A 12,931-nucleotide genomic window follows, 5' to 3' on the forward strand; every position below is an offset into this window, starting at 1 on the left:
CTACACACAAATACACCCCTGCATTCACACGTCCTAACTACACACAAATACACCCCTGCATACACACATCCTAACTACACACAAATACACCCCTGCATTCAAACATCCTAACTACACACAAATACACCCCTGCATTCACACATCCTAACTACACACAAATACACCCCTGCATTCACACATCCTAACTACACACAAATACACCCCTGCATTCACACGTCCTAACTACACACAAATACACCCCTGCATTCAAACATCCTAACTACACACAAATACACCCCTGCATTCACACGTCCTAACTACACACAAATACACCCCTGCATTCACACGTCCTAACTACACACAAATACACCCCGGCATTAACACGTCCTAACTACACACAAATACACCGCCGCATTAACACATCCTAACTACACACAAATACACCCCTGCATACACACATCCTAACTACACACAAATACACCCCTGCATTCACACGTCCTAACTACACACAAATACACCCCTGCATTCACACGTCCTAACTACACACAAATACACCCCTGCATTCACACGTCCTAACTACACACAAATACACCCCTTCATTCACACATCCTTACTACACACAAATACACCCCTGCATTCACACGTCCTAACTACACACAAATACACCCCTGCATTCAAACATCCTAACTACACACAAATACACCCCTGCATTCACACGTCCTAACTACACACAAATACACCCCTGCATTCACACGTCCTAACTACACACAAATACACCCCGGCATTAACACGTCCTAACTACACACAAATACACCGCCGCATTAACACATCCTAACTACACACAAATACACCCCTGCATACACACATCCTAACTACACACAAATACACCCCTGCATTCACACGTCCTAACTACACACAAATACACCCCTGCATTCACACGTCCTAACTACACACAAATACACCCCTTCATTCACACATCCTAACTACACACAAATACACCCCTGCATTCACACATCCTAACTACACACAAATACACCCCTGCATTCACACGTCCTAACTACACACAAATACACCCCTGCATTCACACGTCCTAACTACACACAAATACACCCCTGCATTCACACGTCCTAACTACACACAAATACACCCCTGCATTCACACGTCCTAACTACACACAAATACACCCCTGCATTCACACGTCCTAACTACACACAAATACACCCCTTCATTCACACATCCTAACTACACACAAATACACCCCTGCATTCACACATCCTAACTACACACAAATACACCCCTGCATTCACACGTCCTAACTACACACAAATACACCCCTGCATTCACACGTCCTAACTACACACAAATACACCCCTGCATTCACACATCCTAACTACACACAAATACACCCCTGCATTCACACGTCCTAACTACACACAAATACACCCCTGCATTCACACATCCTAACTACACACAAATACACCCCTGAATTCAAAGGCAAACACTACAAGTCTCATTTTACTGTTCAAGTAAACCACTGCTTTCAATTGACAACACACACACACATACACCATTCAAACACTGCTCCGTACTAAATTCAAAGCTGCAAGGATGGACACATGTTAGATCCCCAGCTGGCAAAGCATTGTGGGAGCTGTATGACAGACAGGGATCTGCCTTTTTTTTTGTTTCATCCTTACAATAGGTTGGCCCCCCAAAAGAATTCTTGCGCCTCTGCTTGCCTTATTCAATTAAAAGTCATTATATATTTTGTGTCAGCACAAACAGTGCCTAAAGAACTAACATTGAAGTAAATAAAATCTCTGACCCAATCCCTCCAAAAATGATGTGAATATCACATAAATCGCATATAAGAGCTGCCATGTCTACAAATATTATACACTCAATAATATGCTCTGATGAGTAATATTTCACTCTGGTTTCTACATTTAGAGCTCAAGACTAGTTTCATGAGCTTTTTAGACCGGTATTAGGAGGTACGCACAGATTATAGGAGGTATGAATAGTTAATAGGTGGTACAGACAGGTTCTAGGAGATGCTTACAGGATCTAGAAGGTATGGACAGGTGCTAGGAAGTTCAGACAAATACTAGGAAAGATGGGGATATTCTAGGAGGTACGGATAAATACTAGGACATATAGACAGGTTCTAGGAAGAACCACTCAATATTAGGAAGTACAGACAGGCACTAGAAGTTACTGACAGGTACTTGGATGTACAGACAAATACTAGGACATAAGGACAGGTTCAAGATAGAACCGCTAGACATTAGAAGGTACGGACAGGTACTAGGAGGTACAGACAAATACTAGGACATACGGACAGGTATGGACAGATTCTAGGAGGTACGGACAGATAATGGCAGGTATGTACAGGTTCTAGGAGATGCTTACAGGATTTAGAAGGTATGGACAGGTGCTAGGAAGTTCAGACAAATACTAGTAAATATAGGCAGATTCTAGGAGGTAAGGATAAATACTAGGATATATGGACAGGTTCTATGAATAACCGCTGGATTTTAGGAGGTACAGACAGGTACTAGGAGGCACAGACAAATACTAGGATATACGGACAGGTTCTAGGAGGTACGGACAGTTAATAGGAGATATGGACAGATAATAGGAGTTATGGACAGGTTCTAGGAGATACAGTATCTAGAAGCTATGGACAGGTGCTAGGAGGTTCAGACAAATACTAGGAAATACTGGCAGGTTCTAGGAGGTACAGACAGTAGAAGCTACGGATGGGTACTAGGAGGTGCGGACAGGGTCCAGAAGTTATGTACAGGTTCTAGGAGGTATAGACAGGTACTAGGAGGTACGGACAGGTTCCAGGTGGTATGAACTGGTGCTAGGAGGCACTGATTCTAGTTTAGTTGCCAGTGAGAAATCAGACTGCTGTACAATGATATAGGATATGGGTAACTTACCATTGTGATCACCATAGTCTTTCACTGAAGTGATATATTGATGAGTATAGATATTCATCTTGTACCTCGCTCTGCCGCCTCCTCAAGATACAGGACATGTCACTTGGATTGAAGAGAAAGTTATCCTTATCCCATGCCACGATCAATACCGTAACCTCCAGTACTGGCTCTGTCTGTCATAGTGAATGGTGTAGATTCGACTTAAAAGGTTTTTACAATCATACATTGACTAGTGGCTGAGAAATGTCTAGTATGCGACTTCTTTGGTGCTGGGGCGGCTGGGAGCCGGTTTCCTATGTGAGCAAGTCATAAGGCCAATAGCTTTGTCTGTACAGTCTGATACACAACATTCCACAGAATTTCCTGAACATAACTCAGCTCTATATTTAACAGCATCTAAAACTGTCAGGAATGTTTTGTGGTTAGGTAACAGGAGCACAAAAATGCAAAAAACGCAGAGCTCTCGCTATACCAAATATGGAAATATTCCCCCTGCTAGCATCTGGAATTAGTTATTTCTGAGCAAAGAGAGCCTCCACGATCATTAGATGTGCAGGGAAATGGACAATTCAAGGGTCTGACACCATAACTACCACACTGATTTATATGTACCCAATGACTCCATCTAGCCTGGCATTCTGGCACATAATGAGCTCTACCGATGGATGTGTGGCCAGTGACTGCAAACACTATTTGGAAATTTATCTGATTTATGCATTAGCTGTTACTGTTCCTGGCTCTTTCATACCAGTTAATGTTACCAAGCACACAATGAGTTACAGGGACATTGCAAATACTATCAATCAGTGAGTAATGACTCCTAATTACAGCATAATGATCCCACCTACACCAAACTGGATCTTCCTTTAAACAGAATTGTAATGTGTCCCTATTAGAAATTCTAAAACTGCTAATTAGACAAAACTCCAAATTTAAATATCCATTTCCCTGGCCAAAAAAAACAAAAACAAAACACTTAAAAGGATTTTCAAAATATTCCATAGTGACAATTCAAACTTTTCTATCTCAGTGACATCATACTGAGCGCCTTCCCTCTCTGTATTTGTGACATCATACTGAGCGCCTTCCCTCTCTGTATTTGTGACATCATACTGAGCGCCTTCTCTCTCTGTATCTGTGACATCATACTGAGCGCCTTCTCTCTCTGTATCCGCATAACATCATACTGAGCGCCTTCCCTCTCTGTATTTGTGACATCATACTGAGCGCCTTCTCTCTCTGTATCTGTGACATCATACTGAGCGCCTTCCCTCTCTGTATCTGTGACATCATACTGAGCGCCTTCCCTCTCTGTATTTGTGACATCATACTGAGCGCCTTCCCTCTCTGTATTTGTGACATCATACTGAGCGCCTTCTCTCTCTGTATTTGTGACATCATACTGAGCGCCTTCTCTCTCTGTATTTGTGACATCATACTGAGCGCCTTCCCTCTCTGTATTTGTGACATCATACTGAGCGCCTTCTCTCTCTGTATCCGCATGACATCATACTGAGCGCCTTCTCTCTCTGTATCTGTGACATCATACTGAGCGCCTTCCCTCTCTGTATTTGTGACATCATACTGAGCGCCTTCCCTCTCTGTATCCGCATGACATCATACTGAGCGCCTTCCCTCTCTGTATCTGTGACATCATACTGAGCGCCTTCTCTCTCTGTATCCGCATGACATCATACTGAGCGCCTTCCCTCTCTGTATTTGTGACATCATACTGAGCGCCTTCCCTCTCTGTATTTGTGACATCATACTGAGCGCCTTCCCTCTCTGTATCTGTGACATCATACTGAGCGCCTTCTCTCTCTGTATTTGTGACATCATACTGAGCGCCTTCTCTCTCTGTATCCGCATGACATCATACTGAGCGCCTTCCCTCTCTGTATTTGTGACATCATACTGAGCGCCTTCCCTCTCTGTATTTGTGACATCATACTGAGCGCCTTCTCTCTCTGTATCTGTGACATCATACTGAGCGCCTTCTCTCTCTGTATCTGTGACATCATACTGAGCGCCTTCTCTCTCTGTATCTGTGACATCATACTGAGCGCCTTCTCTCTCTGTATCTGTGACATCATACTGAGCGCCTTCTCTCTCTGTATCTGTGACATCATACTGAGCGCCTTCTCTCTCTGTATCTGTGACATCATACTGAGCGCCTTCTCTCTCTGTATCCGCATAACATCATACTGAGCGCCTTCCCTCTCTGTATTTGTGACATCATACTGAGCGCCTTCTCTCTCTGTATTTGTGACATCATACTGAGCGCCTTCTCTCTCTGTATTTGTGACATCATACTGTCTTCATATAAAGAGTTCTATTGTTGTTTTGAACGTTTTTGAATGTTAATAATGTTGTGAAACATAAATCGCAGGAATTTAAAGGTATATTGAGGTCACTCTGTATTACTTGCTGGGGTCTGTGTGTCTCCCCTTTTATCTTTAAGTGAGGTCTATCTCTGTATTACATACGGTGTGGCACTGCTCTGTATATTACACACAGTGTTGTCTTTCTTTATAAGGTATAAAGGGGTACACTCTCTGTATAAGGTATATTGGGGTACACTCTCTGTGAAAGGTATATTGGGGTACACTCTTTATGTAAGGTATAAGAGGATACACGCTGTATAAGGTACACTCTCTGTATAAGATATAAAGGGGGACACTCTATATAAGGTACACTCTATGTGTAAGTTATAATGGGGTACACTCTCTGAATAAGGTATATTAAGGTTCACTCTCTAAGGTATAATGGGGTACATTTTGTATAAGATATAATGGTGTACACTAACTAAATAAGGTATAATGGAGTACACTCTTTCTATAAGGTATATTGGTGTACACTCTCTGTATAAGATCTAATGGGGTACACGCTTTGTATATGGTAAATTTTTTATAAGATATAATGGGGTACACTCATTTTATAAGGTATAATGGGGTACACTCTCTGTATTAGGTATAATGGGGTACACTCTCTGTATAAGGTATAATGGGGTACACACTCTGTATAAGGTATATTCTCTGTATAAGGTATAATGGGGTACACTCTCTGTATAAGGTATAATGGGGTACACACTCTGTATAAGGTATAATGGGGTACACACTCTGTATAAGGTACATTCTCTGTATAAGATATAATGGGGTACACACTCTGTATAAGGTACATTCTCTGTATAAGATATAATGGGGTACACACTCTGTATAAGGTTTAATGGGGTACACACTCTGTATAAGGTATATTCTCTGTATAAGATATAATGGGGTACACTCTCTGTATAAGGTATAATGGGGTACACACTCTGTATAAGGTATATTCTCTGTATAAGATATAATGGGGTACACTCACTGTATAAGGTATAATGGGGTACATACTCTGTATAAGGCATATGCTCTGTATAAGGTATAATGGGGTACACACTCTGTATAAGGTATATGCTCTGTATAAGGTATAATGGGGTACACACTCTGTATAAGGTATATGCTCTGTATAAGGTATAATGGGGTACACTCTCTGTATAAGGTATAATGGGGTACACACTCTGTATAAGGTATAATGGGGTACACACTCTGTATAAGGTACATTCTCTGTATAAGATATAATGGGGTACACACTCTGTATAAGGTACATTCTCTGTATAAGATATAATGGGGTACACACTCTGTATAAGGTTTAATGGGGTACACACTCTGTATAAGGTACATTCTCTGTATAAGATATAATGGGGTACACACTCTGTATAAGGTTTAATGGGGTACACACTCTGTATAAGGTATATTCTCTGTATAAGATATAATGGGGTACACTCTCTGTATAAGGTATAATGGGGTACACACTCTGTATAAGGTATATTCTCTGTATAAGATATAATGGGGTACACTCACTGTATAAGGTATAATGGGGTACATACTCTGTATAAGGTATATGCTCTGTATAAGGTATAATGGGGTACACACTCTGTATAAGGTATATGCTCTGTATAAGGTATAATGGGGTACACACTCTGTATAATGTATATGCTCTGTATAAGGTATAATGGGGTACACACTCTGTATAAGGTATATGCTCTGTATAAGGTATAATGGGGTACACACTCTGTATAAGGTATAATGGGGTACACTCTCTTGCTGTTACATACAATGTGCTCCCTCCCCCCTCTCTGACCGTCTGGCTCCTGGCTGTTACATACAATGTGCTCCCTCCTCCCTCTCTGACTGTCTGGCTCCTGGCTGTTACATACAGTGTGCTCCCTCCCCCCTCTCTGACTGTCTTACTCCTGGCTGTTACACACATTGTGCTCCCTCCCCCCCTCTCTGACTGTCTTACTCCTGGCTGTTACACACAGTGTGCTCCACCCCCCCTCTCTGACTGTCTGGCTCCTGGCTGTTACACACAGTGTGCTCCCACCCCCCTCTGTTTTAGTCTGGCTCCTGGCTGTTCTCCCAGCCCGCTCCCTCCCCCTCCCCTCATTCCAGTCATTCTTTCTCAGCGCTGGAACCCGGGAGCAGTGACGTCACGCGATGCCGCGGGTTATATAAAGGGAGTGAGCAGAGGGAGAGACACACAGACAGCAGCAACAGCAGGAGAGAGAGCTCAGACTGAGAGAGAGAGACAGCAACAGGAGAGAGAGCTCAGACTGAGAGAGAGCAGCAACAGCAGGAGAGAGAGCTCAGACTGAGAGAGAGAGACAGCAACAGCAGGAGAGAGACAGCAGCAACAGCAGGAGAGAGAGCTCAGACTGAGAGAGAGAGACAGCAACAGGAGAGAGAGCTCAGACTGAGAGAGAGCAGCAACAGCAGGAGAGAGAGCTCAGACTGAGAGAGAGAGACAGCAACAGCAGGAGAGAGACAGCAGCAACAGCAGGAGAGAGAGCTCAGACTGAGAGAGAGAGACAGCAACAGCAGGAGAGAGCTCAGACTGAGAGAGACACACAGACAGCAGCAACAGCAGGAGAGAGAGCTCAGACTGAGAGAGAGAGCAGCAACAGCAGGAGAGAGACAGCAGCAACAGCAGGAGAGAGAGCTCAGACTGAGAGAGAGAGCAGCAACAGCAGGAGAGAGACAGCAGCAACAGCAGGAGAGAGAGCTCAGACTGAGAGAGAGAGACAGCAACAGCAGGAGAGAGCTCAGACTGAGAGAGACACACAGACAGCAGCAACAGCAGGAGAGAGAGCTCAGACTGAGAGAGAGAGCAGCAACAGCAGGAGAGAGAGCTCAGACTGAGAGAGAGCAACAGCAGGAGAGAGAGAGCTCAGACTGAGAGAGAGCAGCAACAGCAGGAGAGAGAGCTCAGACTGAGAGAGAGCAGCAACAGGAGAGAGAGCTCAGACTGAGAGAGAGAGAGCAGCAACAGCAGGAGAGAGAGCTCAGACTGAGAGAGACACACAGACAGCAGCAACAGCAGGAGAGAGACAGCAGCAACAGCAGGAGAGAGACAGCAGCAGGAGAGAGAGCTCAGACTGAGAGAGAGAGACAGCAACAGGAGAGAGAGCTCAGACTGAGAGAGAGCAGCAACAGCAGGAGAGAGAGCTCAGACTGAGAGAGAGAGAGCAGCAACAGGAGAGAGAGCTCAGACTGAGAGAGAGAGACAGCAACAGGAGAGAGAGCTCAGACTGAGAGAGAGAGAGACAGCAACAGGAGAGAGAGCTCAGACTGAGAGAGAGAGAGACAGCAGCAACAACAGGAGAGAGCGCTCAGAGCTTATACAGAGCATACTGACAGCTTATACAGAGCATATACTGAGTGCAGAGCTTATACAGAGCATACTGACAGACCGCTTATACAGAGCATATACTGAGTGCAGAGCTTATACAGAGCTTATACTGAGTGCAAAGCTTATACAGAGTTTATACTGAGTGCAGAGCTTATACAGAGCACACAGATATCCAGAACCAGCAGAGCTCCCATGGCTCCCCCGGTCAGTGTTGTGGTGGTGGTGGTGGTGGTTCTCGGCGCTGTGCTGCACACGGTAGGTATCCCTGGTCTCACTTGCTGTCTGACTTACCTGCCTTTGTACAGTTTCAGCCCCCGCTCACTCTCTCTCCCCACTCCACAGGTGATGTCCTCGTGCCCTGCCCAGTGTCAGTGCTCCGCGGCCAGGTGCGCTCCGGGAGTGGGATTGGTACTGGACGGCTGCGGCTGCTGCAAAGTCTGCGCCAAACAGCTCAATGAGGACTGCAGCCAGAGCCAACCATGCGACCACACCAAGGGACTGGAGTGCAACTTTGGGGCCAGTGCCAGGGCCACCAGGGGCATCTGTAGGGGTAAGTGGATATGACCAATAGTGCTGTGCATTCAGACACTGCCAGATAGCCCTGTGTATTGCTCATATTGCCAGATATTTCTATATTATACTGGTAGCTTTGGAAGATTAGCTCCCCGTAGCACATAGCAGTGAGCTGTAGTCAATGAGTTTAGTAAATACTAGTCCCTTCTTTGGTTACTGCTTGGCTGGGGCTGTGATCTCACTTGTCTGGAATGTAATTCCTTTATACCCCATTCGTACCCCATTCTCCTTTCTCTGGGGGCATTCTTACTGCGCAATGGAAATGACCTTTCAATTAAAACCATATGTTTTTTTTTCTCTACAGCAAAATCTGAAGGCAGACCTTGTGAATATAATTCTAGAATTTACCAAAATGGGGAAAGTTTTCAGCCAAACTGCAAGCACCAGTGCACATGTATAGACGGAGCAGTAGGGTGCCTTCCTCTCTGCCCACAAGAACTTTCACTGCCCAACCTAGGTTGCCCAAACCCACGACTGGTGAAGGTGCCTGGCCAGTGCTGTGAGGAATGGGTGTGTGATGACCTGGAAGATTTATTTAACAAAGAATTTGGATTGGATACTAATGAGGGCGATCTCACTAGCAAGAATGAGCTGGTGGCCGTGGTGAAAGGAGGATTGAAAATGCTACCTGGTACGTATTGCGTGTATCTGCTGTGGACTTGGAGAGGTGGTTGGTTGTGGGCGAATAATTGACTCTTACTAGCTTCACATGTCTTAGTATGTTAATCTAATAGTTAATTTACTAGCCCTGTGTTTGGCGTGCACTCTGGGAGATCTAAACTTTACATCCCAGAATCCAATGACTTAGTTTTTTTTTTGTTTTGTTTTTTTGTTTCTTCCAGTTTTTGGATCTGTCCCACAGAGCCATATGGTTGAGAACCAGAAGTGCATAGTTCAAACCACATCGTGGTCTCAGTGTTCGAAGACTTGCGGAAGTGGAATTTCCACAAGAGTCACCAATGATAACAGCAACTGCAGGCTGGTGAGGGAAACCCGAATCTGTGAGGTTCGGCCGTGTGGGCAACCAAGTTACAGCAGTTTAAAGGTAAGGGCCTTTATTTATTTTCAGGTCAGCCGGTGTTTGTCTTGTTTTATCATGAATATATCCATAGAGCTTGATATTAGTTATGAAGGTCTCCGTACAGCTTGATATTAGTTATGAAGGTCTCTATACAGCTTGATATTGGTCATGAAGGTCTCCGTACATCTTGATATTAGTTATGAAGGTCTCCGTACAGCTTGATATTAGTTATGAAGGTCTCTATACAGCTTGATGCTAGTTATGAAGGTCTCCGTACAGCTTGATGTTAGTTATGAAGGTCTCAGTACAGCTTGATTTTAGTTATAAGGGTCTCCATACAGCTTGATATTAGTTATGAAGGTCTCCGTACAGCTTGATATTAGTTATGAAGGTCTCCGTACAGCTTGATATTAGTTATGAAGGTCTCCGTACAGCTTGAGATTAGTAATGAAGGTCTCCGTACAGCTTGATATTAGTTATAAAGGTGTCCATACAGCTTGATATTCGTTATGAAGGTCTCCATACAGCTTGATATTCGTTATGAAGGTCTCCTCATAAAGCTTGATATTGGTTATGATGGTCTCCATACTGCTTAATATTAGTTGCTAATCAGAAACCTGTTTCTTCTCCTAGAAGGGAAAGAAATGCACAAAAACAAAGAAATCTCACGCTCCAGTAAGATACACATACGCTGGTTGCTCCAGTGTTAAGAAATACCGTCCTAAATATTGTGGATCTTGTGTGGATGGAAGGTGCTGCGCCCCTCAGCAGACCAGGACTGTAAAGATCAGGTTCCACTGTAATGATGGAGAAACCTTCACCAAAAACGTCATGATGATCCAGTCTTGCAGATGTAATTACAACTGTCCTCATACAAACGAGGCGTATCCGTACTACAGATTATACAATGATATCCACAAATTCCGAGATTAAGTAAAACTAACAAATGAACAGTTGCCTAAACTTGAGAAAAACATATAGGGAATTTTTACTGTTGTGAAAACATTGGTCTTCTGTGGTGGCACTTCCTGGACAGTTTGTGGTGGCCCTTCCTGGATAGTTTGAGGTGGCCCTTCCTGGACAGTTTGAGGTGGCCCTTCCTGGATAGTTTGAGGTGGCCTTTCCTGGATAGTTTGAGGTGGCCCTTCCTGGATAGTTTGAGGTGGCCCTTCCTGGACAGTTTGAGGTGGCCTTTCCTGGACAGTTTGAGGTGGCCTTTCCTGGACAGTTTGAGGTGGCCCTTCCTGGACAGTTTGAGGTGGCCCTTCCTGGACAGTTTGAGGTGGCTCTTCCTGGACAGTTTGAGGTGGCCCTTCCTGGACAGTTTGAGGTGGCCCTTCCTGGACAGTTTGAGGTGGCCCTTCCTGGATAGTTTGAGGTGGCCCTTCCTGGACAGTTTGTGGTGGCCCTCATTGGGCAGCAAGAGAAGGACAATCCGAGAACTTTTCATGAGACTTTCCACATTCCGCATGAAATGATGGCCGGTCACGGACAGTTAGAGATAGTGAGCATTAAAGTCTGGACTTCCTGATAACAGACTAAAACATTTTAAGTGCTTCATATTATTGGAGCCAACTAACTGCTTCTTTTTTTGGAGCATATTATTTAATTTTCCCTTTTCCGTTAGTAAATTATGTGCTTAGTGTTTGATGTTTGTGCATGGGGAAAGACCAAAACAAGTTGAATACATTCCTTGTGGCAGCTATTACTGGCCGGCAATTTCACCGCAAACAAAACCCAGCCGTGTCTCTATTTTTCCTAATTGTTTTATTTATCAAAATGTAGCTTTTTGCGCCAATTGTAATACTGGAATAAATTGTAAATTGTTAATTTTTTATATTCATTGAATTAAAAGATTTATTTATGGAATTAATCATTAAATAAAATATTTACATATTTTCCTACGTATCTTTTCTGTTTCATTTTGTGGAAAAATATGGCATTCAATTAACCCCTGAGATCTTGCTGCTTCCCAATTTCGTAAAGCGCTACGGAATCTGTTAGCGCTATATAAATGGCAATAATAATAAATAATAATAGTGAAGCTGGGGGAGGGGCGGCGGAGGGGACCTGGTATTTAAAGCTTCAGCTATTTGCCTTGTAGAATTGGTTTCAGATATAAACTATTGCTTTGGTTGGCTAAATTCTTAATGTCGGGTTTGATAGACCTGCGAGTGTAGGTGACCTGCGAGTGTAGGTGACAGAGACCGATACCATCATTTGTAAGGCAACCCAGCAATGTGCTGGGTTGCCTTACAAATGATGGTATCGGTCTCTGGCCGATGATTAATACATGCAAGACAGAATGGGTTAGCCCATAAACTGGGAAATGTGGCAAAATCTTAATGAAAATTGAGATATTTGGGCAAAACATAAGGGTGTGGAAACGGCTTAGTTCGAGAGTGTCCCAGTGTTGCTGCCTTTAAAACCTGCAATTCTGCTAATTTTTTTTACATGCTAGATTGCTGCAGACTGTTTTGATTTCTCACTTCCTTCCATTAACCTTAATGCATTTTTTTACTCTTCCCTCACTATGCCAGTCTCATCAGCGCAGCCACTTATCTCTTGGCTGAGATCAGTAATGTGATCAGAGCGCGATCTCCTTAACACCTTATATTATACATTATATCACATGTATAACAAAGCGCTGAGTCTGCCGGCAAACCAAAATGGCTGCCCTATTTAT

The 12,931-nt window shown here is 43.8% G+C and overlaps 2 protein-coding genes across 5 annotated transcripts in view; one reads left to right on the forward strand and one right to left on the reverse strand.

Moving 5' to 3' along the window:
- Nucleotides 1-3,245, reverse strand: part of DDAH1 (dimethylarginine dimethylaminohydrolase 1) — a 171,941-nt gene extending 168,696 nt beyond the window's left edge. Inside the window, exon 1 of the mRNA XM_063427621.1 lies at nt 2,928-3,245. Coding sequence (XP_063283691.1) covers nt 2,928-2,942 — 15 coding nt within the window. The 5' untranslated portion in view covers nt 2,943-3,245. The remainder of the gene's footprint in view (nt 1-2,927) is intronic.
- A 5,387-nt stretch (nt 3,246-8,632) lies between these two features.
- CCN1 (cellular communication network factor 1) lies at nt 8,633-12,149 on the forward strand. Of its 4 annotated transcripts, none has more exons than XR_010084070.1 (6): nt 8,633-8,906; nt 8,994-9,201; nt 9,529-9,855; nt 10,067-10,269; nt 10,879-11,263; nt 11,600-12,149. XR_010084070.1 is itself a non-coding variant. In XM_063427622.1 (5 exons), the coding sequence occupies exons 1-5, from the start codon at nt 8,844-8,846 to the stop codon at nt 11,176-11,178; spliced, it is 1,101 nt and encodes a 366-aa protein (XP_063283692.1). In that variant the 5' UTR covers nt 8,633-8,843; the 3' UTR covers nt 11,179-11,323. The 4 variants fall into 4 exon arrangements, 1 of the variants encoding a protein (XP_063283692.1); XR_010084071.1 differs by lacking the exon at nt 11,600-12,149 and adding an exon at nt 11,384-11,424; XR_010084072.1 differs by lacking the exon at nt 11,600-12,149 and adding an exon at nt 11,336-11,359.
- The last annotated feature ends 782 nt before the right edge of the window (nt 12,150-12,931 follow it).

Source organism: Pelobates fuscus, chromosome 7 (assembly GCF_036172605.1).
Source record: "Pelobates fuscus isolate aPelFus1 chromosome 7, aPelFus1.pri, whole genome shotgun sequence".
Lineage (NCBI taxonomy): Eukaryota > Metazoa > Chordata > Amphibia > Anura > Pelobatidae > Pelobates > Pelobates fuscus.